Source organism: Protopterus annectens, chromosome 2.part2, assembly GCF_019279795.1.
Source record: "Protopterus annectens isolate FY-2018-M chromosome 2.part2, PAN1.0, whole genome shotgun sequence".
NCBI classification, from domain to species: Eukaryota; Metazoa; Chordata; order Ceratodontiformes; family Protopteridae; genus Protopterus; species Protopterus annectens.
Genome location: NC_056730.1, coordinates 679238712 through 679265521, shown reverse-complemented (window position 1 = coordinate 679265521; position 26810 = coordinate 679238712). Strand labels below are relative to the sequence as shown.

General features: G+C 36.5%; 1 protein-coding gene across 1 annotated transcript in view; it reads right to left on the bottom strand.

The window, feature by feature from the left end:
• The window catches only part of GFRA4 (GDNF family receptor alpha 4), a 1199889-nt gene that overhangs the window by 120767 nt on the left and 1052312 nt on the right, over nucleotides 1-26810 (bottom strand). The window contains exon 6 of the mRNA XM_044064083.1: nucleotides 17819-17953. Coding sequence (XP_043920018.1) covers nucleotides 17819-17953 — 135 coding nt within the window. The remainder of the gene's footprint in view (nucleotides 1-17818; nucleotides 17954-26810) is intronic.

The following is a 26810-nucleotide window of genomic DNA, read 5'->3' as shown; positions in this document are numbered from 1 at the left end:
ATCAGAAACCCAAAAGATTTGGAGAAATTAAACCAAGGACTGTATACTGGAATAATTCTTAGGTAGTTGTAAAATCTGTTCTTAATTTAGCTTTAGCTGTTAAAGGGATTTGCCCATACTCCCTGGTAGGTCTAGTGTGGTTAGATGGTTCTACCTGACATAATCGAAACCACACAACACCGACAACCACATCACCGACACCACATATTCGACAGTCCATAAACACGAAACCACACATAACCGACAACGAAATAACCGACGGTACACAAACACGAAACCCCATACAAAACAAAACACATCCCCATTCCACAAACCACACACACAACACAAGCACACCAAAATCCTTACAAGCCCACACTAAACCTTACCCTAACCCTAAGGTCCGTCACTATCGCACTTACCTACCTAACTCACTTAACCGCTTATCGCTCCCTAACCCTAACTCACTTAACCCGCCCCTAACCCTAACTCACTTAACCCACCCCTAACCCTAACTCACTTAACCCATCCCTAACCCTAACTCACTTAACCCACTATCCCCACAGACCGTCAATCTCCACACAGCCTTTCCCCATGTCGGCATCCTCGGCGTTGGTGTTGTCATCCGTGGTCTTCTGCATTGTCGATGTTCTGCAACCCGCGATTCGCGTCGGTCTTCTTCGATCTTCTGGAGCTCCGGATTCCGATGTCGGTCTTCTCAGCTGTCGACGAAGTCAGGTAGAACCGGTTAGATACATTGCCTTTCATAACCTTTCTGTAAGTTCTTTTGCCCTGGCCTTTGGGTAACTATTACATTTTGAGATGCTGTTCAGCTTCCTAAAATCATAGAAGCTGATGTTTCCTGCAGGTTTAGGGTGTAATGCTACAGTGCTGTTTCACTTACTGTGAGATTCTTCTATTATTCTAATCTTAAGCATCTTGTATACTTGTACTGTCACTCTTAATGGTTCAGTACTCCGTAAATGTTTAAGTTAACCATTTCTCTGGGAATGATCTGAAGACTGTTGAATCAGGTCTGTTCTGCTAGACAGTTCTGAAAGTGCTTCCTTCTTTCAAGAAGTGTAGCTATATGAGGCAAAAGAGACAGCTACCCATGTGCAACTGGAATATAAAGACCTGTCAGTAGTGCACTGGCGGCTCTCAGAAATTAATTCTGATAATGCATTTGTGGTCAGGGATGAATCACTTTTAGCTCTTCATGAGTGGCATAAAATGTAGCAAGCAGTTTGCTGCATTTTTTTTTTTTACAGGAAAGAGGTTTATCTTTCGTTCTCTTTTTTTTTTTTTTTTTTTGCATCAGACTGGGTCCATTTTTCTTTGCTTCTGAATTGAGGGGTACAGAATGGGGAGAAGAGACATTGTTCCAGAGGGAATGGCAGATTGGGAAAAGGACATACTTTTATTTTGCTCTTCAACTAAGATATGAGGCTGGTCAGATTGAGGAATAGCACCGAGTGCAAGATGAGCAAGCTAATTGTTCCTGAACAGATATTTTTTTTTATTTGTCATTTCTGTGGCTTAGATTATATAATATCTGCTTGAACTGCAAGCAAAGATGTTTGTTTTCTTTCTTCACTAGAGTTACTAGTCTCTGTTGCTAAACTAACTACAGAGGTTTTCATGTCCTTCCATGGTGTCAAAACATTAGTGAGGTACATCTGTTGGTTTTCTCTTACCAGTCTGCCTAAGTCTATAGTTTATCTTATTTAACTTTTCTATTTTTTTCAAATGGACCCTGCCATTTAGCTAAAAAGATGTTTTCTGCTGACGGGACCAAAACTATCATCTAGACTCCATATTCCCTGGTGCTTGCATTTCTCTTATACACTCCTTAATGTGCAACTTGGGCTCTTTCCACATGTTCCCATACTAAAGGTATCACTGCTTTATCTTGTATGTTGATATAATGTCTTATGTCACAATTAAAAGGGGTGGGGGTTCTCTTTGTCCTAAGTTTCTCTGGCAATATCTAACAGGTGCCAACTGTACAATAACTCAAAAATTTCATCCCTGGTTTGGCACCTATGTTTCTAATGCAAACAAGTAACCTGTAAATGATTCATCTCCCAGGCCCATGCTTACACTTATCAAGGGTATCAGAACTTGTTAGAGATTTGGGATGCATGGCTAGGCTTAAAAAGGCCCTTGTGGTTGTTAGTCTAGTAAACATCTATGAACCTATGAAAAAGACAGAACCCTGTTGAGATCTGTGATACCTTTTTAATTGGAAACATGATATATGGTATTAATAACTTTTTTAGCATGGACTTTAATATTTATTTAAAACTCTCCATTAAGCCACCCATCCAGCTGGAGATAGTGCATTGAGATTTTTAATTGCTTGACCTTAAAACATTGGCACAGCTGGTACAGTATTCTGGATCTAAATAAAGTCCTTTGGCATATCCCAACTCTGGGGAATAATAAGACTAGTTACATGTCTATAGTTTTACCATCAGCCTTAAATAGTGGGATAGCTTGAAGGTACTTACTTGTCTAATCCACAATAAACAAGATGTATCAAAAGCAATTTCTGGCGTTTACCTATGACCTAACAAAGTCCATAGAAATACACTGATTTCCTTTACTCATTTTTCTGGATTGGATTTGTAGGGTTAATGTGATTTGTCTGAAACAAGTTAGAAAGAAAGACTTTATTGGTGGGTTACTTCTTGAGTGAAAAAACATACAGTAAATATCCATTTTATCACAGCCATTTATTTGAGGTGTGCACGGTCAGTATGTAGCTGCTGAGTGGGAGCTGGGGCGATGGCTATAACTGAAAGTAACCAACTGCAATGTCATTTGTTCCTCATAAAGTCTGAGTATTTATAGTGAATTATCATGGACTGTAGTTACTAAATAATGACTAACATTTGAGTTTTAGACTTCATATCCTTGGTAATACTAAGAGTATTATTTTAGCAAGTTCTAAGTATATAACAGCATTATTTAACTTCTGCCCCTGATTTTGGACCTGTGTTTTTTATTATTTGGCTTTGACGCTAATGCTTTCACTAAGTGGTTGAGATATATTGTTTATCCCTTCTTCACAGAGTTTGTGGCTTTCTGGTAAATCATTAAGGACAGCAGTCACTAAATAATCACAGGCAGCTGAGTTTCAGACTTCATACCCTTCAGAAAATGAATTCAAATGCAAAAGCAGTTATTTTATAAATTTTCTAAATACATAAGAGCAATATTTAAAATCTGTATCTGACTTGTAATTGTTTTGGCTTTGTCCCTCAGTCTTGTGCTAAGAGTTATATTTATTCATCAGTTTTGTACTAAGAGATATAGCAGTATTATTTTCATACTAAACAGAGTAGTTGAACACAGCAAAGTGGCTATAACTGCTGGGTAATGGTGTGGGCTGTCTGAGGATGAATGTAACTTAACTTTGCTCAGTTTTGAAGTATTGTTTTGCAGGACCAGTATTTATTTTCATTATATAAGTTGCAATACTTTACTGTGGCTACTACTGTGAAATTAACTTGAAATATTAATTGATTTACTATTACCAAAGTCAAACATTTGTGGTGTACACAGTCAACAATGGCGTTATGACTGCTGGTTACAGCAGCTGTCTGTGGATGAGACTGACTGATCCTGCAGTCATGATTAAGTAAATAGTTATCAGATTGACTTTGCAGTACTGGTGTTCATTTGTGTAAAGCAAGATGGAATACTTGACAATTTTTATCACAGCTGTGCATACTCCAGGGGCTGTATTTAATGGGTACAGATATTGGTGGATTAAAATGACAGAACTTTGAGTAGTCCTTTATAGTTGAAATTTGCTGTTCCTCCTTAGTAAAGTTTACCGGAAAAATGTTTAGTACTAATCAAATTTAAAACACATACAAATTTATGTATTCATTTAAAAAAAAATCTTAAAAGGTGAATCCAAAATAATAGATGCATTTTTGTAGTCCCCCCGCAAAAAAAGAAAGTGTGTTTGTGTATATGTGTGTGGGGGGAGGGGGGCATAGTTTGAAAACCTCCCAGTGCACAATACACACATAATCTAGTTGTGGCAAAAAAAATCAGCGATATGTGAGTAATCTTCCCTCTGACAATCCAGCAGACATATTAAACCTGTCACAGTACATTCCCTGTGCTAGTAGCTTGCTGACCTTTGACCTTTCAAGCCCAGGAATATTAATAATTTTGTTTATGAAGCTGTGATTGAGATTGGAAGTGGTAGCTTATTTTCTTTTTTATTACTGGAAGGTGCAATACTTTGGCCTCAGAGGGGGGGCTGGTACAGGAGATTACTGTCTTGATTATGTGCTACTGTTAATCTGACTAAATATTGCACATTTTTGTTATATAACTCCTCAGTTAGCATGCAGTTAGATTTGAAAAACAGACTGACAGATCTTATATGTTATGGGGCACTTAATACTTACCTGGCTACCAACATCTGCAAGCAAGTTTTAATTTACCTTGTTGAGACAAATGCAAGTTGACTTTGAGTCACATGACATTTGTCTGAAAAATGACAAGCAATGAAGTGCTTATCATAATACAATGTCAAAGAATGAAAGACAAATCCAAGAAGGGACTAATGATATACATAAGTACTTTATCTGTCTGTCAGGGAGCACTATGAGAAACCTCTTAAACAAATGACTATGCCTGCAAGTGAAGATGGAAGAGAAAAAGTCAAGTAAGGCTAATAAAGAATGAGTGAGAGGAAAAGAAATGGTGGGAGATGAACCAAAAGACCTAAAGACCTAGATAAATAGAGAGAGAGAGAGACAGACAGAGAGACAGAGAGAAAAGCTAAGTAGGGTTGTTCATGTATGTAACAAGTCTGCTATTTGGCTATTTGCATTGTCAACATTTTTTTATGTGAAGCTGTTTGTGTTACATGCTGGGGATTTTCTCCCGGAGACTCCACTTGTCACTTCCCACATAGACATTTCCAGACAGTAAATGTAATATATAAACAAACAAATAAATAAACAAACAGACCTTATTACGTTCAATGGTCACATTTAATATGCAGGACTAAAGGGCATAAGTACTCAGGAGAGGTTGTCAGCAGTTATATTTTATGGCTTGAAAAGATATCCAATTTCAATATGTTACACCAGAGAGATTATGTTGTCTGCAGTGTTTACTCCTTTTTGTTCTTTTTTGTACCACTTGGTTTCTACTCTCCTCTCATAACAGGTTTGTGCTTTAGCAGTTAAGAAAAGAAGGAAACATCTTTTAGGTGTGAAAAGTATGTAAGCTACTTTAGATAGTATAGTTTACCACTCACCACACCACATACCTCAGCTGGCATCCAAAGTCATTCAGCACTTACTAGTCTGAAATCACATAACTAGGCAGATATATGTAAGGAATAAATGCATGCTTTACATGGTTGCTCATTATTTCTTGGTGATGCATCATGTTTCAAACCACTGTGGAGAATATATTAATATCTGGTCCATTCTAGGTCTTGCTGTCCCCATCAGAGCTTATTTCCACTGTCCTGTACATTGAGAAGTTTTCAGTCTGCTGAGCCATATACAGTGCATCTGGCTTCTGTTACAGTTTTCTTAGAATTTGTATTATTTATTAAAGCTGTGGATTTAATGAAGTGTTTAGGATTTTATTCCAAATTAGAATATCTTTATTTCCGTATTGAGAATTAAGAAATTAAAGAATTTCAGCACTTTCACCAATGGAAGGAGAAGGAGGAGGAGCTAAAGATGGAAAACAAAAAAGGTAGGCAATTGATTACGTTTGATGTGAAAATCAAGCCCTTGGAGGAGTACTTTGAAGTAATGACCATTTTGGTTATAAATGAGATCAAGAACGAACACTGAAGATGAACCTAACACCTGCAGTTTATTGGAATGTTACCTAACAAGCATATGACAGAAAAGACCTATGTGCAACTGATAAGTTTATTACAAAATTCTTTTCATCTCAAATCTACTGAGCTAGCTTAGAAATACAAATCTGAATTTCATAACAGACAGTATACTGAAGGTTAACCTGAGTATGTGGCAGAACTATGAAAATTAGCCTGAGACTGTAATTACAGAGACAATTACAGCAGATGTTAAGAACTAGGAAAGAATGTACAACTATTAAAGTCACTTCTCCAACAAATTACTAGGGATGATAGTGGATGATAATCTTAAATTCAACTGGCATATACAAAATTGCTTAAAAAGTCACCAAAAACTAGAGATGCTTTATAGATCAAAAAACTTTCTCACCAACACAGAACTAAAAGTATACTTGCTGCTACTTACCTTGTCTCCTCACGTCTTTATGGCACTGCCATCCTTACTTATCTCCAGGCATCACAAAAAGCAAAACTTGATCAATGCTATAATAAAGTGACTGAATCTGCAGCACATACCCCTTTCAGAACCCACCACTGTGTAGCACTAAAAATCCAAAATGGGGAAGAACTACCCCATCAACTAACATATACACAGCTTCTTATCATCTATAAAATTATCTAGCATCCATCAGCTTGTCCAGCACTAAATGCCATTCAACACAACTGTGTTCCCACTCAGTCATTATGATCTAGTGACCAAAAATTCCTCTTTGTTTACAAACCTATCAAATCTGCTGGGCATGGCCTATGCTCATACCATTTTGCTATGGCCTGGAACTCCATACCTATATCCATCCTTACCTTACCTATATCCATCAGGTCAATACCCTCTCTCCAGTCCTTCAAAACCATTCTGAAAGACTTCCTAGCCAAATTTTTGGCTTTGTTCTTGCTCTACCCCAAGATAAACTATATCTGTAAATATAAACAACTACCTAATCCTACCTTATACCTCCTTACTACCCCTTCTTCACTCTTTTCCTAACTTTAATCAGTTTCTTTCCTCTGACTCTTTATCTATATATGCCATAACCCTGTGTTTTATTTCAATTCATATTGCAATTCCTGTTTGTATAATACTAACTTGCCTCTTAGTTCTCTAAATTGTCTAAAATTTCTCTAAATATTAAAGTATTGTCATATATGTTGCATTTATTTTTAAGGAATGTTGTCAAATTGTGTCTAATTTAGTATAATTATTTAAATTGTAGATGTTTTTATAGATTTTTTGAAGAATGTAAAATTATTGTTCTTGAAATATTTTTGTAATACTTTGGAGCTATTCTTCCTAGGCCTCCGCTAAAACCCAGACAGACTTTCCCAGTAATCAAATATCAATAAATAAATAAATGAAGGAATACAGACACACAAGGCTATTATTAAAAAATGGAAGGACATCTGAAAATTTCTTAAATATTGTTCTAGCACTAATAACAATTCTACCAAATTTCCATGTTAGACAGTAGCATTTACCAAAGTTGAAGAACAAAATTCTAAGGGGTGTAGTTCTAAGAGTATGGAATGAAACAGCATAACGCATGCTTCAGGTACCTTGGAAAATATACTACAGCTTTTCAATGCAAGTTTAAGCAAGAAAAAATACAATTATTGCAATTGGTAAGTTCCAATAAAAATAATAAAATTTGCATATTTCTTTCTTTTCTGTACTTAAAGAGGTAAAAATGTAAAGTTCTGACTGATAACATAATGTTCTTGCATGGGAGTGACTAAACCAAAAGTTTACTTTACATAAAGATTACAGCTTACATTTGTAGAAACTTAATCTTCGACTGGTACAAAGATTGACAGAAAGCATGTAAGTGTTCAGGTTAATATTGAAAGCGGTGCAACTACAATAAATGAACTCAAATGCAAGGATATTATAATATATTTTTGCAACCATTTGATGTTATATTAAAAAATGTACAAAAGGCATATTAGGGGTTTCTGATGTGAAAGATGCTAATATAGCATATAAGGCCTTCCAATCTAAGCTTGAAGGGCAGAAATATCCTGAACAAAAGCCATCTTGAATGCAAGCATGGATAAAGCATTATTAGATGTTATGTTATATATAAGGAAGCTCAATTTAAATGTGACCATTAATACTGATTCTGACTTGAGATCACAATGTGCAAAAAGGCTAGTGTATTTATCCCCCCTACACCCCACATTACAACTTTCTTTGTAAGCACACCCAATATGTGCATTCTAGAATTCTAACTTTTAGGACTTTGATGGAAATAGCTCTAGAAAATAATTATATAATATTTGAAGGACAACTATTTAGACATACATCAGGTGTTGCCATGGGGGCTGCATGTGCCCCTCTGTTTGCTAATGTTGTTCTTACACAATGGGAGTTGTCTATGGTCTTTCCTTCGGAAGGTTTCAAGTACTATAACTTTTTATGGGAGATACCTGGATGACATCCTGATTTTTTGGGATGGGAATTCAGACCAGCTAAGTGAATTTTTACTTTTTCTTAACTCAAATACTTCTTTTCTATGATTCACAATGGATACCAATTTAGATAGTATTAACTATTTGGATATCCAGATTAGTAAAGACAGTGTGAATAAAAACTTTGTTTTGGCTGTTTACAGGAAACCAACATACTCGAACACCCTTTTACACTTTGAAAGTGGACTTCCCTTGCACCAAAAAAGATCACTTGTCAAGGGACAAGGTGTGAGGTTGGCCAGAATGGTTATTGAGATTGACATGTTTTATAAAGAAAGGGAGGTTTTATTGGGTATGTTGTTGAGAAGAGGGTACCCTGAAGATATTAGAAGAAGTAACTAAGAAAAAAATAACAGGTCACTTTTTTCCACTGTTGGATTTAAATATTGATGAAGGGGTACATGTGTTAAGGTCCAGTAGTAACAATACTGGTAGTGGGCGGCTGCAGTGGTGCAGCGGTTAGTGTTGCCGCCTCACAGTAAGAGGTTCTCCGGTTTGATCCTCGGCTGGGTTACCTTCTGTGCGGAGTCTGCATGTCCTCCCTGTGGTTACGTGGGTTTCCTCCAGGTGCTCAGGTTTCCTCCCAAAGACATGCTGTAGGTGGATTGGACACTCTAAATTGGCCTTGTGAGTGTGTGTGCCTTCTGTGGAAGGTTGGGCACCGGGCTGGCAACTTGACACCGTAAAACTCCACTGCCAATCATGAGCGGACAGGTGATCCACTGTGGCGACCCCTAACTGGGAAAAAGCTGAAAGAAGAAGAAGAGTAACAATACTGGTAGTATGAGTAACAATACTATGTACAAAAGTGCATTGACAATGACTTATAATCCACAATTTTCTTTGATTAGAGATATCTTAGTAAAAAATTGGTTCATCCTTAAAAATGATGAACAAGTGGGAAGTAAAATAGGTTATGAACCATTAGTGGTATATAAAAAGGACACGTTTTAAGAACATATTAGAACAGAAAAAAGAAGGTGTGAAACATAGAAAGGACGGTAGGATGAACAAATGTGGACACTGTTCACAATGTAAGTTTATTTTGGAGGGGGACAGTGCTTGAATTAAAAAAATATGGTGCTATAAGATACAGCCATAAAAGTAATTGTGGAACCACAAATGTGGTATATGTCACTGTGTGCCAGGTTTGTTACAGATATTACATAGGGAAGATCCCAGTCCAGGTTAGGCAAGAATCCCAGTCCAGGTTAGGCAGAGTCCCCCATTGACTCTCTTCAAGAGGAATCTTGATGAGTGGATGGGAGATCGTAGGTTTACCCCAGGTATCACTTCTGTGTCACTGTTAGACAGAGGCACAGTATACTAACCTCGAAAAAGGGCATAGCAAAATTAATTTAAAATGGGTGGCGAAAGCCAAACACACTCTGGTTAGGCTTATCAATGCCCTAGGGCAGATAGCCTAGTATGAACCTATGAACCTAAGACTAAAAATACTTCCAGGACACATATATATCAGCACATGTACGACATTAGTAAAGGTAACACAAATAACTGCGCTTGCCAAGCATTTAAATAATTTCTCCAACCACAGTTTTAAATTTACTATACTTGAACATGCAGAGTTGGATGAAAGAAGGGGACCTGTTGATTTATTTCTTGAGTACAAAGAGTTAATATGGCAACTTAGGGTGAATGCCACTAGTCCCACTGGGTTAAATGAAGTAGTATCCCTTATTAGTTATTTAAAACTTAGAGCTGAATTTTATTTGTGATGCCAGCATATGTACGTAATATTTAACATATAATAATTTATTATTTACAAATGTTATTATGTATTTAATTTAGCACTTACAATCATAGTTGTTTTATGTGTTAAAATCATGTGACCTGATGCATAGAAATAGTAGGTTTTAACATTTTGGAGTCTGCAGCTTTAAATAGAAGGACTTAATGCTTAATTGAAAGGTATTCAGTATGCAAATGCATTTTCTGATGACTGTTTAATGTGTTTTGGTGGAAGATTCAATTTATTCTGAAGAAGTCATAACTTATTGTTGACAAAAGCACTAAATAAAAAGTTTATTGGCTTTTACTACGTCTTTGTACATTTTTGTACTTATTTTAGCAGATGCCAAATCGTGATTTGTTGGAACAAGTAGGTATGCAAATACTGCTGCACTGAATAAATTACCTGCTCCAGAAAGGCCTATGGATTTTGGAACACCAGATCAAGTAATGTTATTAGAGGTTTCAGATGACGTATCAATGACTACTGAGCAAATTTAACACTGTGATTCCAAATACGTACTAGTTCATGAATTTATCTTAAATAGTTAGCCAAAAATAAGTGGATCAAAATTTAGGCTATATTATTCTAGAAGACAAGCATTAAGTGTCAGATGTAAGTTTGTATAGTGTGTGGTCTACAGTCATAGATTCTTTGCAATGCCATTCTGTAATACTATAAATTTTGCAAAACGATCATTATAGAATGTTTGTAATAAGAGATAAATACCAGACTGCATGTGTGGTAACCTGACATGGATCAGGATGTGGTTAAAAAAAAAAACAGAAGTTCTGACACAAACTGCTGAACACGTTTAGCCTGAATCAAGTATACTGGCTAGTAAAATCCCTAATATGTTGACAACAGAGTACAAATGGTTGAACTCTATGAACAATTTGTGAAAACATTGCACTCAGCATTACTATCTTGCACTTCAAATCATTCTAAAGAACTGCAAAAAAACTGACACCAAGGAAACCACTTGCTAAGTGCTTCATCACTAATATAATATGGCACTAATACTGATTGCAGCACACTAACATTTTTTAAAGCATAGATTGTCAACATTTAAACTGTAATGCAAACTGAATTTTATCAACATATCAAAATTATGCAGTTAGTTTAATCTTAACCGTAACATACTAATGAAAAACTTAGTACGTACTTCACTACTTAGACAAACACAAGAATTTGCTTATATTGCAGAATGCAGAACAAACAGAAGGGAACAAATAGTCAAATATAACTTAATATTTTACAGAGAGGCATCCCCACCTACACTGCCACACTGCATATGGGATTCAGAGAGATTCTTGCCATAAGCACTAATTGGTTAATGTGCATTGGTCATTTAGTATAATGGTGAGAATATCTGATTCTCAGACAAAGTAAAGCCATACAGGGAAACACCTGGTTAAGTACCATGTCTCTGAACTGAGCACTGTACAGTCAGACTTGACCTTGCTAGTGTTTTCCGTATCAGCCTACAACTGCAGTAGCAAAGACACCCCTAACACAAACACATGCACAAACAAATATTTCAGACACTGATGTGCACACACACACACACACACACACACACACACACACACACACACACACACACACACACACACACACACACACACACACACACACACTCACAATGATATATGCGCATATCCATGGAGTTATTAAAAAGCTCCTATACACTCATTCATAGTCAAAGAAATGCATACTCACACACAACACAAACACAAGCACATGCATTCACATATCCATGCAGTCACGTTCATGTCCCTACAGACATGCCAACATGTAAACACACATATACACAATAACTTGTATGTGAGAGGAGGGTAGAAATTAGAGGTAGTTAATTTATATAAGGTGGTGTCTAGGAGGAAAGAGACTATTTCAATTACTGGAGCAATATTAGTGGAATCAATACATAAACAATGGTAGATTATTTGGTCAGGAAGTTTAATAAAATGTCAAATTATTGTTTAGAGTCCTTTAAAGGAGTTTAGAGTTGTAAAAATTATCTAGAGTAAGGAGAGACAGAGTATATTTTTGACTGCTCTTGCAAATGAACTATGAAGCATGGTGGCTGGGAAATTTGCAGGCATGTTTAAGCTGTGCTAGGACCATGTTGATTGTTAATTCAACATGATTGTGAAATGTGAGAATGGAACCAAGTGCCATTTCAAGGAAGTCATAGAATTCAGTTTGACATATGACATGACCCCAAGGATGTTTGAGTCGCAGAGGGTTTGAATTAGCATGAGTATTAAGGTACCAAAGAGCAGATTGTAATTTTATCTGAGTTTACTATGGAGGTACATAGTCTGGTACAACTGCTAGAGGTCATGATATCACTTTTGTAAAGTATTCCTCAGGTCAGAAGTGTAAGGTCCCTCTTCAAGTATCAGTAGGTCATCTGCACAAAGAATAGTATTCAGGGTAAGATGATAAAGAAAGAAAGAAGGTTATTTATTAGAGTCAATGACTGAGCCTTGAGGGATGACATTTTTAAAAAGACACTTTGGAAATAGAGGAGCTGTAGTGAACTGAGATTGGTTTACTGGTTAAACACTTCTGAAACTATGTCAGAGTCTTACTTGCAAAACCTATTTTAGATAGCCAATGCTGAAACAAAGAGTTTTAGTCTAAGTCAAAGACATACCTTTAATCAACAAAAACAGTCTCCGTGACTAGTTTCCTTATTATTAAAGATGTAATTATACATTTACATATACAACACAATCATGGTACTGAAGAGGGTCAGTTATGTTCATTGCTTCAGATATGGAAAACTTGAGCATGAGCAAGAATCTATTCATAAATTGGCTTCTTAAAGATCTTGGTGACTGAAAAAAGTTGGTAATGGGGAAATATATATAGATAAAACAGGATTAATGACATTTGATAATAGAATAATGCTAGCAGTTTTCTGCTCTGCGAGAATTATGCCTGCTTGTAAGTAATTCTGAGTATTAAATTGGTTTGCTGACCTGAAAAAACTCAGTAATATTTGAGGATATTAAGCACAGATTTCATAGATATAGACTTGAAAGAAAATTTAGGGAGATCATAGAACTAACTGAAGAAGGTAGTTGTGACTGCAGTTGTTGATTTATTGTGTGTGGTGACAGATGTAGAAGAAGCAGAAATAGAAGGTACTTTTGTGGAAGCTATGAAATAGTCAAAAAGTGAGAAAGCATTTAAGGATAACTGATAGGTGGTGAGTGAAAAAGACATTTTATTAAAGAAAATGAGTAAGTTAAGTACTTTCCAGGACAGCTTTTTTTGCATAAAGACTTTTCACAAGATCTGTAATATGCTATAATATGTATTTTTAGCAGTCTTTGCTGCAACCGTCACATCACACTTTAAGAATGAAAATAAATAGTGGTAGTAGTAGTAGTTTTTGCCCTTAAGTTCCAACATTTGTCTCAACCATACATTTGGTTTTCAGTCCAGAGAATAGTCTCAGATATAGGTGACCAAAGTATCTTCAAATTTTAAGAGGACAGAGATTGATCTGTATGATAAGAATGATTTTTAAAGAAACCAATCAAGTGAGTAGGGTTACTGAAAGAGTATAGTAGTGTCTAAAATAACTTGATTAATTAGACTATTCCTTTGTAGAAGAGGCAGACATGCTATGGAAAATAATAGTTGGATCTTTGTCTTTTTTTGTAAAGGACCACTAAGTTGGAATAGTACAGCGATTGCTAATAATTTTAGGGAGAGCACTGTGAAATATACACATAATATGAATACAGGTGAAAATAGTGTCTAACATAAGAACAATTATCAGTAATAGGAGGAAGGATGAGATGGTTGATGAATTTAGTAAGCTTGTAAATTTTGTATATTGGTGTAGTTTTACTTTTAGACAGCTCCTCCAGTTCTGATTGATACAACTATTATTGATAGGCTACCACTGACTTCAGATCTTCTAAAATTTCAATTTCTGTGTTCACCTCAGAGCCACCTCATTGTGGGGGCATATTCCATGTCTTGTTACTGAGTAGGTCTCATTTCTCAACAGAGCAGAGAAAATTGCATGAGAGGTTTATTACTAAGGCTTAAATTGAAACATTGGTAGTTAAAGATGTGTGGTCAGAACTTACCACATGGAAGCAACAGAGACCATTTTAATCTTGATAATGAACCACACTGCTTTAAAAAGCACTTGATCCCTGGGAAGCAACATAACAACATTTTGCAGTAGGTTTAATAATGGCATTGTTTTCACAAGTGATGTAGATAATTGAGAAGCAATATACAGCATTTAGCAGTTGAATAAAAGTTGCATTTGTTTTAGAATCACTGTTGATTGTGGGAAAGCAATGTAAGACAGCTTACAAAATATCTTTGTGGAAGCAATGTGTTGCAATTTGCTCTTGAGAAAAATACATTCACATTGCTTTGACAAGAGTTGTTGATCAAAGGTATCCAACATGCATTTTGCTGTTGCTGAAAAATTGCATTGCTTTCAGAAGCACTGTTTATCACAGGGAAGCAATATACAGCATTTTGTTGTTGACTATAGCAATGATATTGCATTCACAAGTGCCACAGATCAGAGGGAAGCAAAATTAGAGAATATAGAACTGGAGGGGCCAATATACCAATTAGTACTAATATGCTGAAGATCTAGAATAAATATAATGTACATGATAGCAGAGTCATAACAAGAAACAAATTTTAAACAGTAATAATAATAACAGTAATACATTCAACTGTATTGTAAGACAGGCAATGAACTATAAATGACAATACATTCTAACTGAAAACCTAAAGCTGAAATAAGGTAAACTATGTCAAGTTTACTTCTATGACATTAAAATGTAACTATGCATGTAGTGGAAAGTAATCATGCTAGCACCTGACACTTCAAAGGCTTCCTTCATCACTTAGCAGCAGCAAATCCTTTTGAAAAAGTGTCTTATCTGTATACCAGCTGTTTCACTGAGCCAATATTTGCACTTGTACAAGTGTAAGCCAGCTCAATAAATGGTATGTAGAAAAAGTCATAGTAGAGACATTAGAAAGGGTGAGTCAGTAAAAGCTGAAAAAGGCATCGACAAGGTACTTCCATTTTTACTGTGCTGTTGTGTATTACAATTTGCTGTAATGAAACAGACGGGAGTATATCACTTTCTTTCCTATTCATAATTTGCATTTTAGGTCAGACTTTTATGGGTACAGTTTCTAGAGTTAGTTTTCTCTTATGCAGCATTATATGAAATATTTGATGCATCCACTCAATAAAAGAGTTTATTGATATTTAGCTAACATATTATGCATATGCATAAAACATGTTACCAAACCACTTTGCTTAAGAAAAGCTTCCTCTTGGTTAATTGCATCACTAGTGGTATAAGATACATCCTATACCACCAGAACCTTCTAAAACTAATTTTGATAAGGTAAAGATTATCACTGACACCAGACTGCACCTTATGAACAACATTAAGGAACACAACATAAGGTCCACTTTAAGGGAAAACAAAAGCTTTTACTAAGAAGGACTCATCCAGTTGATGTAGCTATCAGCATTAAATATAACTATATTAACTAGAGTATACTGCATCTGAAATATAAATTGTGGGTACAAGCAGGAAACGTTCAGCAGCAGGAATCAATGTGATTTTGTATCTTCTTACAGATCTATGGCTAGAATCTACATGTAAGGTCAATCCTAGTTTTGCTAACTATCAGTTAAAAATGACTCAGCAGGTTTTTATAAATCACAAAGGAGACATACACTAAGACGTAATCTTGTTCTGATAATTATGAGAGGTACCTACATTTACAGATAACATTCAGATAGCATTAGCTCTTGCAGAATACCACACAACATAGCTAAAGCCCTACCACACATAGCAGAATTTCACAGTATGCAGGCTGTAGGAAAATATTAAGACCAGATGTTGAACCACGTGTTTGTAAAGGAACACAGACCAGTGCCTCATATTAATATAGTTCATCCAGTAAACATATTCTGTATCTTCAGAGTATTACTTGCTCCTAGCATTTTTGCAAGCTTTTTATCTCCACACATGCTGACAGTCAAACCTTCCCTAACTTTGGAGAGTCATCATTCAAGATGCCATACGATTAGCTTGTGCCGTCAAAAGCATCCCAGCAATGGAGCTGTTTTTATTTTTAAAAATCAAGCTCCTCTCTTTGGGTAGGGGATGTGCAAATCACACCACAGCACGGACCACTACACCTCCTCAAGCACACACATGCTCCCATGCACTTGCAGAAGGCAGCTACCATGTTCATGACTTAACACACACCCTAGGACCACTATGGATATTCTCACCCATCTAAAGCAGGATAGTTGTGTAGGAAGGCCATATTATAACCTTCCTCCCTAAAGATATGCACTCCCATCCTCCCTATGCCAGTTCCAGCAGTTATATATACCACTAACTGGATACAGGTTGCATAAGTTGTAGTCAAGTCTTTATCGCTCTCTTTCCTTCTTTCTGTTGTATACCAATAGGACTGGCAAGGTCAGGCATTTCTATTCCCGTTTTGACCCTCTCCATTCTTGTATATTCCTGGGATATCAGGACGTGATTACCGCAATTCTCCATACCTAAGGATCTCCAGGGTGGATATCTAACAATTGCAGTTCATGCTTAATGCTATACAGCTCGTGTACTAGTATGGTGGAGGGGGGGCATCCTGTGCAGCTCATACTTAACTTGTGCTGCTGGCATTGTGGTGCTTTTGGGTAGAATGGTACAAGGAGACACCAGTTCTTTGCTTAGCACTTCATGATACAGAACATGCCTACATTACAGAAGTAATTAAGCCACACCATCCAACCTGAGGGCTCCACATAATCTGCACTGGGATGCTACATATTCCTAAGGAAAGTTTAAACTCAGCAAGTACGAGATGTTTAGCTTATGTAGCACCCACATTGTAGAATTATTTAAGACATTTTTATTGTTTCATCTGAATTACTATTTTTATTTTATTGTTCGTTGTATGTGTCATACTATACATGTTACTATGAATAATTCAAGCCAGCTAGTGGAGAATTTCTCCATAATAATTATTCTTAACAATATTTCTATTTATTATTATATGTTTTATAGTAGCACAGCACAGAAGTGAATCAGTTAGCACTGCTACCACACATTTCTTATTTTTCCAGATTGGTTCATGGCTGGGGTGCCATCTGTGTAGAGTTTGCATACCCTTCCTGAGTCCATGAGGGTTTTCTCTGGGTGTTCCAGTTTCCTCTTATGTCCCAATGACATGCCATAAATGAAATAATCTTATTCTAAATTGTCTATATGGATGCATGTAATGTAAGAATTCACATGTGTGTTCTGGGATATATATGCCTTGCTCCAGTGAGGTTTTGGCTCCCCCACAACTCTACATTTCATTAAGCATGTAATCAGCAAATGAATAAATGTTTTATACTGCGTAAGACACAATGAACAGTTCAAGCCTTCCACCGAACAATCTGTTCTTAACAATCTGTTCATATGACTGCTGTTGATAACATTAGACTAAAGAAGGCCGTGGTAAATATCTGTAACTCCCTCTCCCCACACCCACCCACAGACTTCCCTGTCCTTATCTGTAGGTATGTAGTTCTCATCCTTACTAAAACATATAACAGAAGATGCACTCACAATACATTTAAGCAGGCAATTTACCCACATCTAAAATGCTGACTCAAGACATCTGTGACACCACACAACAAATCTGGACTTGACTTTACTTACTGAGGCAGATGTTGTTTGTGAAGAAGCTGAGAATGTTTTTACATTCTTCTTGCTCATTTCCACTAGCACTACAGCTGCACCAAGGTGCCACTTTGGACGTGGAGTTATCAATGTAATTGGGGATCATTGGACTACCTGAAAGATACACAAACACATATACATATAACGTTAGAAGAAAGAAAGGAAGATCTGACATCTTTGTTAAGTAATTTTCAGTTTATGAATGGGGCTATTGCAACAATGAGACAATACAGTGCACTGGCCATCAGCCCTCAAATGCAATCCTAATAAGCTGTGATTGAACTTCTTACCACCGTTCACATATTCTATGACATAAACAAATCACTTACGTTTCCTTTACTACCTGTACACATGTAAAAGCAGATCCTGAGCCATCACAAGGTTATCCACCATAAGCTGCTGTATTAACATCTCAGTTACTGCTGATGATAAGAGCATGTTACTACTGAGTATACCCTGTATTAACACCTCAGATTACTGCTGATGATAAGCGCATATTATTACCGAGTATACCCTGTATTAACACCTCAGGTTACTGGTGCTGATAAGCGCATGTTACTACTGAGAATACCCTGTATTAACACCTCAATTACTGCTGATGATAAGCGCATATTATTACCGAGTATACCCTGTATTAACACCTCAGATTACTGCTGATGATAAGCGCATATTATTACCGAGTATACCCTGTATTAACACCTCAGATTACTGGTGCTGATAAGCGCATGTTACTACCGAGTATACCCTTTATTAACACCTCAGATTACTGCTGCTAAGCACATGTTACTATTAAGTATACCCTGTATTAACACCTCAATTACTGCTGATGATAAGTGCATGTTACTACTGAGTACACCAAGTACAGCATCTGTTTCATTTCACCAAAACTGTGGAATTATTGTAATACAAAATAAATACATGGTGTGTAATACAGAATAAATATACTTCACATTTAAGAAAATGTACAATTGCTGGATTAAAGAGATATATGTTGTATTTAGAAAAGCTAATCAGAAACGGTTGAACCTACATATAACCAGGTAGGCAATGGCACATAAAAAATGTGTGTTTTATTTTGGTAATTCATTCATACAAAACATAAAAGTAATGCAAATGTAGTACTGCCTCAAACAGAAAATTTTACAGCAAAGACAGACAGTTGTATTTTATAATATATTTAACATATATTACAATGAATAATTACCATCAATCAAAAACACAACTCAAGCAATATTGTATCCATACTGTTCTTAGACTTATCAAAAGCCATTGATGCAGTCTCCCATGACAAGCTACTGTTTCAGATAGTATACCTCTCAACCTCTTAGAGCAAAAAATCTGAACAAAGCCCATAAATGATGGGGAACAAAGGCCGAAAAAATAGGGACAATTTTTAAATATTCCTCTTACAAACTTAGAAAGTTGACAGAAAAGCAGGCATTGCATTAGCATGAATTTTCCGAAGGGTATGAAGTCTGAAACTCAAATGCCTGTCATTATTTTGTGACTTGAATACTCAATGATTTGTTACTGGTTTGCCAGAAAACCACATTTTATGAGCAACAGGACAAAATATGAGGCAAAAATCCAGACATTATGTGTAAATCAGACAGTTGAGAGGTATGTCTTTAGGCCTACCACATCCCACATTCCCTTGGTTCTATAGCTTCCTGTCAGACAGATCAAAAGCTTTTAAATGGCAATCAAGCTATCCATCTTCCTACCAGTATCTTTGGGTGTACCCCAAGGATTAATACTTGGGCCTGTATTGTTCACCTTATTTATTAACAATTTGTATACTGTTGTTAAACATGCCAACCTAATCTAAGATGCTGATAATTCTATTCCTATATGCTCAGCTGAGAATCCTACTCAGCCTTAACAACTCACTTAGGACTCCTTCACCTCCATCAAAACTTGATTGGCCAAATCCAACCTCATTCTAAATCTAAAGATGGCAAAACTACTCTTTTTCACCCCAAGTCCAACACTAATGGCAAAAAAACTTCAAAATTGACTCCAATGATGACTTAGTAATTGAAGAAGTCTCCATCACTAAATTGCTAGGTGTCACCATTGACAACAGCACAAAATTTGACTTATATATTCAACAATCAATTAACAAAAGCACCAAAAGCCATGTATCTTATACACAGCTAAACATTATCTTAGCAAAAATAGCAGGACAACCTCCGCCTCCTCCTATCTTCTTCCTATACTCCTATATGTCTCACTAATTTTCACCAACTGCCAGGCGATACAAAAGAGCAAACTTAAGTCGTGTTACAATAAAATAGTCAAATTTGCATTCAGAAGCTTACTCTTCTAATAACTGCATTTCCCTTAGGCACCTCACCTGGATAGAGTTAACCCACTACCTCATTCTTTCCCAGTTCCAAGTAACGTGCAGTATAGTGTTATACCTTGAGAGGTGCCTGCCCTAGGCTGTTTGATGCAAAGGTACACTCTTAACCAGCAACTCCAGTCTATGATAAGCATCTTATGGCTCAAAACTCTAACAACATAGCTGGAGATGCTCTGTACTCCAAACAAATCTCCAAGGTCTGAAACTCCATCCCACTCCCTATTAGACTCACTGAAAACCCAGACATCTTCAAAAAAATAAACTAAAACAACTCCTCCTTAGCATTTGGCTATGCTGCTGTTACACCTCTGGATAAGTTTAAAAAAATGTCTACTTGACATTTCCCCCAGCTAGCACAAGAAATTAAGATAAAGCCTAAAATATCAAGGGGACAAAGACACAAAAATAGGGACAGATTTTAAATATTACTCTTATAAATGTAAAGTAAGTATGTGGTTTACCTTATTAAAAGTGCCTTTAATACATGAAAACAAAAACAAAGACAAACCGGTGCTCGCTTTCACAGCTAATCAGCTGTTTCATCAGACTTGGTTTGATGAAGCGGCTGATTAGCTGTGAAAATGCTCACTGTTTTGTCTTTGTTTTTATTTTCATGTATTAAAGGCACTTTTAATAGCTTTACTGCCTTCTGCTGTGGTGGTCGAGCTGGTTTTCCTCTTGCTTGTGCATTTGTTGCTTGCACTCACCTTTACCCGACGCGATTTATTTTCAGATACATGTGTTTTACCTTGCCAAGTGTGATACCTATGAGGCCTTTTACATAGTGAAGAATAACAGAGAACTAAAGAAAATAATTTATGAGCATCAGTACGCACTAAGAGTTAAAAATAAAGAAAATGCTTTAGAAAAATATTCCATGATGTGTTTTAATTAAAAAAATAATTTTATAATTATAGATCATGTTGCATGATGATTAGTGATCAGCGGTATGGTTTCATGCTGGGAAAAAGCACTACAGATGCAATGTTTGCTCTGAAAGTGTTGCTGGAGAAGTACAGAGAAGGTCAGAAGGAGTTGCATTGTGTTTTTGTAGACTTAGAGAAAGCATATGACAGAGTGCCTAGAGAGGAGTTGTGGTATTGTATGAGGAAGTCGGGAGTGTCAGAGAAGTATGTAAGAGTGGTACAGGATATGTACGAGGGCAGTCTGACAGCGGTGAGGTCTGCAGTGGGAGTGACAGATGGGTTTAAGGTGGAGGTGGGATTACATCAAGGCTCAGTTCTGAGCCCTTTCTTATTTGCAATGGTGATGGACAGGTTGACAGACGAGATCAGACATGAGTCCCCATGGACTATGATGTTTGCAGATGACATTGTAATCTGTAGTGAGAGTAGGTAATAGGTGGAGGAGACCCTGGAGAGATGGAGATATGCTCTAGAGAGAAGAGGAATGAAGGTCAGCAGGGCTAAGACAGAATATATGTGTGTGAATGAGAGGGAGGATAGAGGAATGGTGAGGACACAAGGAGTAGAGGTGGCGAAGGTGGATGAGTTTAAATACTTGGGATCAATAGTTCAGAGTAATGGTGAGTGTGGAAGATAGGTGAAGAAGAGAGTACAGGCAGGATGGAGTGGGTGGAGAAGAGTGTCAGGAGTGATTTGTGACAGACGAGTACCAGGAAGAGTGAAAGGGAAGGTCTACAAGAGGGTAGTGAGACCAGCTATGTTATATGGGTTGGAGACGGTGGCATTGACAAAAATGCAGGAGTTAGAGCTGGATGTGGCAGAGTTAAAGATGTTAAAATTTGCACTGGGTGGGACGAGGGTGGACAGGTTTAGGAATAAGTATATTAGAGGGTCAGCCCAGGTTGGAAGGTTTGGAGACAAAGCCAGAGAGGCACGATTACGTTGGTTTGGACATGTGCTGAGGAGGGATGCAGAGTATATTGGGAAAATTATGCTAAGGATGAAGCTGCCAGGTAACAGGAAAAGAGGAAGGCCTAAGATAAGGTTTATGGATGTGGTGAGAAAGGACAAGCAGGTGGTTGGTGTGACAGATCAAGATGCAGAGGACAGGAAGAAATGGAAACAGATGATCCACTGTGGTGACCCCTAATGGGAACAGCCAAAAGAAGATGAGATCATGTTGCTAGTACCTTTGATAGAGACAAGGACAATGAACTTGAATTTAAAGAGTCAAAGTGATACATTTAGTTTCATGCATATTGTGAACCTGGGCTCAATAACAATGCACATTACAAAGTAGTGTTAACCAGGAATCAATACAGAAACAATAGGTAAATTAATTTGTTATATTATGCTTCATTGGACAAAATGTTTTGCTTTTCCAGTTGTTTTTCTAAGTGGCTTTTTAAGTAGATTTATCATATACATGTTTTTTAAACAAAAAGTTTTTTATGGAAGTGTCAGGCAGAGGGGAGGGCCATGTGATAAGGGAATGTCTATTTAAGTTTTTGATTTTTATACTTATGATGTTCTGATGAAGGCCTGAGAGGCTGAAGGCACTAAATTGTCATTCAAGAAATCAATGGAAGTATTTTTTAAGATGTTCTCCTTTTGGGTAGTTTGTTTTTTGAATTTTGTTTAGTTTACCACCTTTTGGGACTCTGTTTCATCATTTTGTTCAAACTTGCAAAGTTGGTAGAATAACAGGTTTAATGTTAGCAGGTATTTTCTGAAGGAAATAAAATCTGAAACACAAATGTATTTCATTATTTAATTACCTCAATCCTCAGAGATTTCCCAGAAAATCTATTATTTTATGAGGAACAGATCAAAAATATGAGCCAAATATTTTGACATTCTGTGGAAATTTGGATAGTTGAGAGGTATGAGCCAGAGCAATGTGTTCCTTATAGTTTATATAAAATGATCTTACTCCTTGCTGTATAACAGTAAAACTAGAAACTATTCCTAGGCCTAGACTTCCATTTCTAAGTATATCCTACTTCACTTCTATATACTCTTTAAACCTACCAACTAGCCCTAGCAACATAACAAGTGATGTACTTAAAATCTGGTATTTAAACAATCCTACAATGTTGCATTCTAAATATGTGTTGATTACATTTGTAAACCCTTTCATATTGCTGTACCTTACTATTATGTACAAATGTATAATGTTTTAAGTATGACTGTTATCTACATATAATGACTTAGAATTTGGATAGAATGTGAAAATATGATCATAGAACTTATTGTTTTTCAGCTTTATGTATATGGAACCTTTCTCTCTGGGCCTCCACTGAAAAGGGGTCTTTTGCCCAGCTGGACTTTCCCAGTAAACAAAACAAAACAAAATCAATCAATCAATCAATAAATAAATAAATAAATAAATAAATAATATTTTTCATGCATACATACATACATACATATATACATTAATAAATAAATAAATAAATAAATAAATAAGACAGGGTATGCTACATCATAGGATATCAGCATGTTTTTGATGTGTTACAAGAAACTAGGTAAAGCAAAGTGCTTTACACACCTGAGAAGCTTACAATGATATAGGACACGCTTGATTGTTTTATTCCAGTAACGCATTAGACCTTACAGTAAACACATTGTTTTAAACTTGTACATTGTACCACAGGTAATTTCTCTCAACTGATAAAAAAGATGTTCATAGCAAAATGCTAACACAACAGTTTCATTTTTTTCACAGTTTTGAGTTTTTAAATGACCACTGTTGTTAGAAACTGAGAATAAAATCTCATCTTGATGCACTGTAAGTACCTATTATTATTTTTAACTTGCTCTAACCTACAGTGGTTTGATGGAGGCAGCTATGCTGACAGGGTTTTGATTTTTCATCTCAGCTATCTCCTTCTCTTAAGGCATTCTGTGCTCCCATTGGATGACTTTTTTTATCAACCCTTTCCTTCTATCTGTTTCCATTCACTTTGAATGGCCATACTATTTATTTTTAGATTCAAAAGACAAGAGTATCAGTAACTCTTCTTTTCAGTGTACTCTGGTTTGTGTTTTCTGACATATTTAAAATACAGTGGAGGACAATAATCCCTTCTGCTACAAACTAGGGTTTAAACAAGACTGCTTCTGTAAAATAAAGAATTAACGAGTTGCATTGATTGTTCTTACTCAAGTGTGACAGTTATGGCAGTAGGTGAAGAGCCTTCTGAAAAGACAGCAGTAATTAATATTTAGTTGTTATTCTGCATACTACATTAATTATGTTAAGTATATTTTGACTTTTATAAAGATATGAAACATTTTTAAGTCTGAAGTCTGCAACTTCATTGAAGGATAATGGAAAAGTAACACTTGTCTGGAGGGAATTTTTATGGGGAATTTTGTTGGGAGCAAGGGTAGGATATAAAGCACTTCAGGTGCAAAAACAGATTTCTGAAAGGAAGAAAGGGCAGGCATATCTGAATTCATAAAAATGAATACTGGATACATCATGTCTGTTTCATAACGGAAAGTATATTATAAAGTTCATAACATTTAATCTTAGAATTGTGGCCACCAGACACCCTTTTCTGGATGAATATCTTAGTACTGGTGGTTTGCTACAGTCAGAAGTTATTTGATTGCTTTCCAATAAAACATGATCTTAACCCCAAAAGTGGTATTGTACACAGGTTTAAACTAATTTAACTGACCTGTTATGAATGATGGTTCTTGCTGTTCATAAACATAGTGTTCAGCTGCATAAGTTTCTCTTGCACACACTCTTTGGTATATCTCCATGAGTTACCATGATTCATATATATGGATTGCAGTAGTGTACAGAGGAGTACATTCCTTGTGGTTGAATGGTGCAAAGAAGCACACACCACACCATACTATGCCCTGCTGTGTTCAGGATGGGGAAGCAGTCTCATGACAACACTATAGAGTGCAGCAGGGGAAAGGCAATTTAGTATGGTATATGGTACCTTATGGTTCTACTATGAAACCCTGACTTCATGAAAGTTGATGTTCCAAAAAGACCAAAAAGAAATGTCTGAAATCCAACAGGTCAAAAAACTTCGGGGGGGGGTAGCCCCCCCTGCACTCCCCTGAAACTTATATATATCAACTCCACGATCATACCAACTTGAAGTAGGGAGAAATCACCCTAAACAGGTGAATCTTTTTGGTTGCATAAATAGAATTCAGAATGGTAATGATTTTCTATGGGAAAACGTTATTGACAGTAAGTCATTCATCTTTTTTTCCTGTGAGCTACTGATCCTTAAGCAATTTTGCCTTGACATGTGTAGAGGAACATCAAAAACCCGGAAGGTTGAACCCCCCCCCCAACATCTGCATTTATGCAGAGGGCAAGCCTCCCTGTACCCCCATATCCCCTGCTAATTATAAATACAAACTCCAAGACCATACTACAATGGGGAAAGGAGCAAAACCACAATCCCCACTGTACTGAGATCCCGCACAGTCATAGTCTTTGTCATTCAACCTTATGGAGTTTTAATGTTCCCAGTTAATTTTTTTGACATTCGATTTTGTCAGCTTTTGTCCTTCTGATACAAAACCATATATGTGTTTGTATGTGTATGAAAATATGGATGTAGTTACAATAATCTAACAGCATGCTGTAGACAGCAAAAACATCTAAACTCAGAAACATTGACAAAATCTAACCACATCCAAAACTAATGCTTTTTCGGGGGGGGGGGAGCAATATAGATTACTTTACTTGGATATTTTTATATATTACTTTACTTAACTGTCTACATTAATTTGTCAAGACTATGCTAAGGTTTGCAATGAAACTTTCTTAAATAATTACCAAACTACTGTTTATAGTCTTATGAACCAAAACATTTTTTACAACATGATTTTTAATGTAATTTTATGTAATGCTGAAACTCTAGAGTAACATAAGAAAGTCATATGAGAGTATGCTACATATCTTAGTATCTGTGTTTGCAACCTTCAACCATGGTTTCTGTTATTTCAGGTTTATAATAAAAGTTGGATAAATTTATTTCACTCTCAGGCTGGGATTTATAGAGAATTAGAGATGTATTTTAATGCATTTTGTTTAGTCAGAGGAAATAAAGAGGGCAGTGGTGAATCAGAGAAATATGTTTCACAGGAACACCACAGCAATATGCAGAGCATGCAGACGACTGCAGATATAGATACTAGTAAGACTGTGTATGCCTAAAACCTATCATGCTGCGCAAATGTTTGCAAATAACGCAACCTCCTGATTCAGAGACATATATAAGAAAGGTGCCTTAGAATAGTACAGATCATAATAACCAGACAGAAATAATCTGATTTGCAGAGTTTTACAATGCCTGGTACCACAGCAACAGTTACTTAGTAATGTGACTGCCAGCAGTGGCTCTGTAGCTCATCACATTCAACAATATCAGCTGATTAGGTTCAGACAATGTCGTACACTTCATAGCCTCATAAACCAACAGGTGGTTGATTTTTTTCAGAGTGGGCATAACTTTCTGAGGTTCCTGGTCAACATGTATCACTCATATCCTGTGTATGAGGGTATATGTGTGTGTGTGTTGTGTGTGTGTGTGTGTGTGTGTGTGTGTGTGTGTGTGTGTGTGTGTGTGTGTGTGTGTGTGTGTGTGTGAGTGTGTGTGTGTGTATGTGGGTGTTATCTTTCCTTGTGAAGACAAAG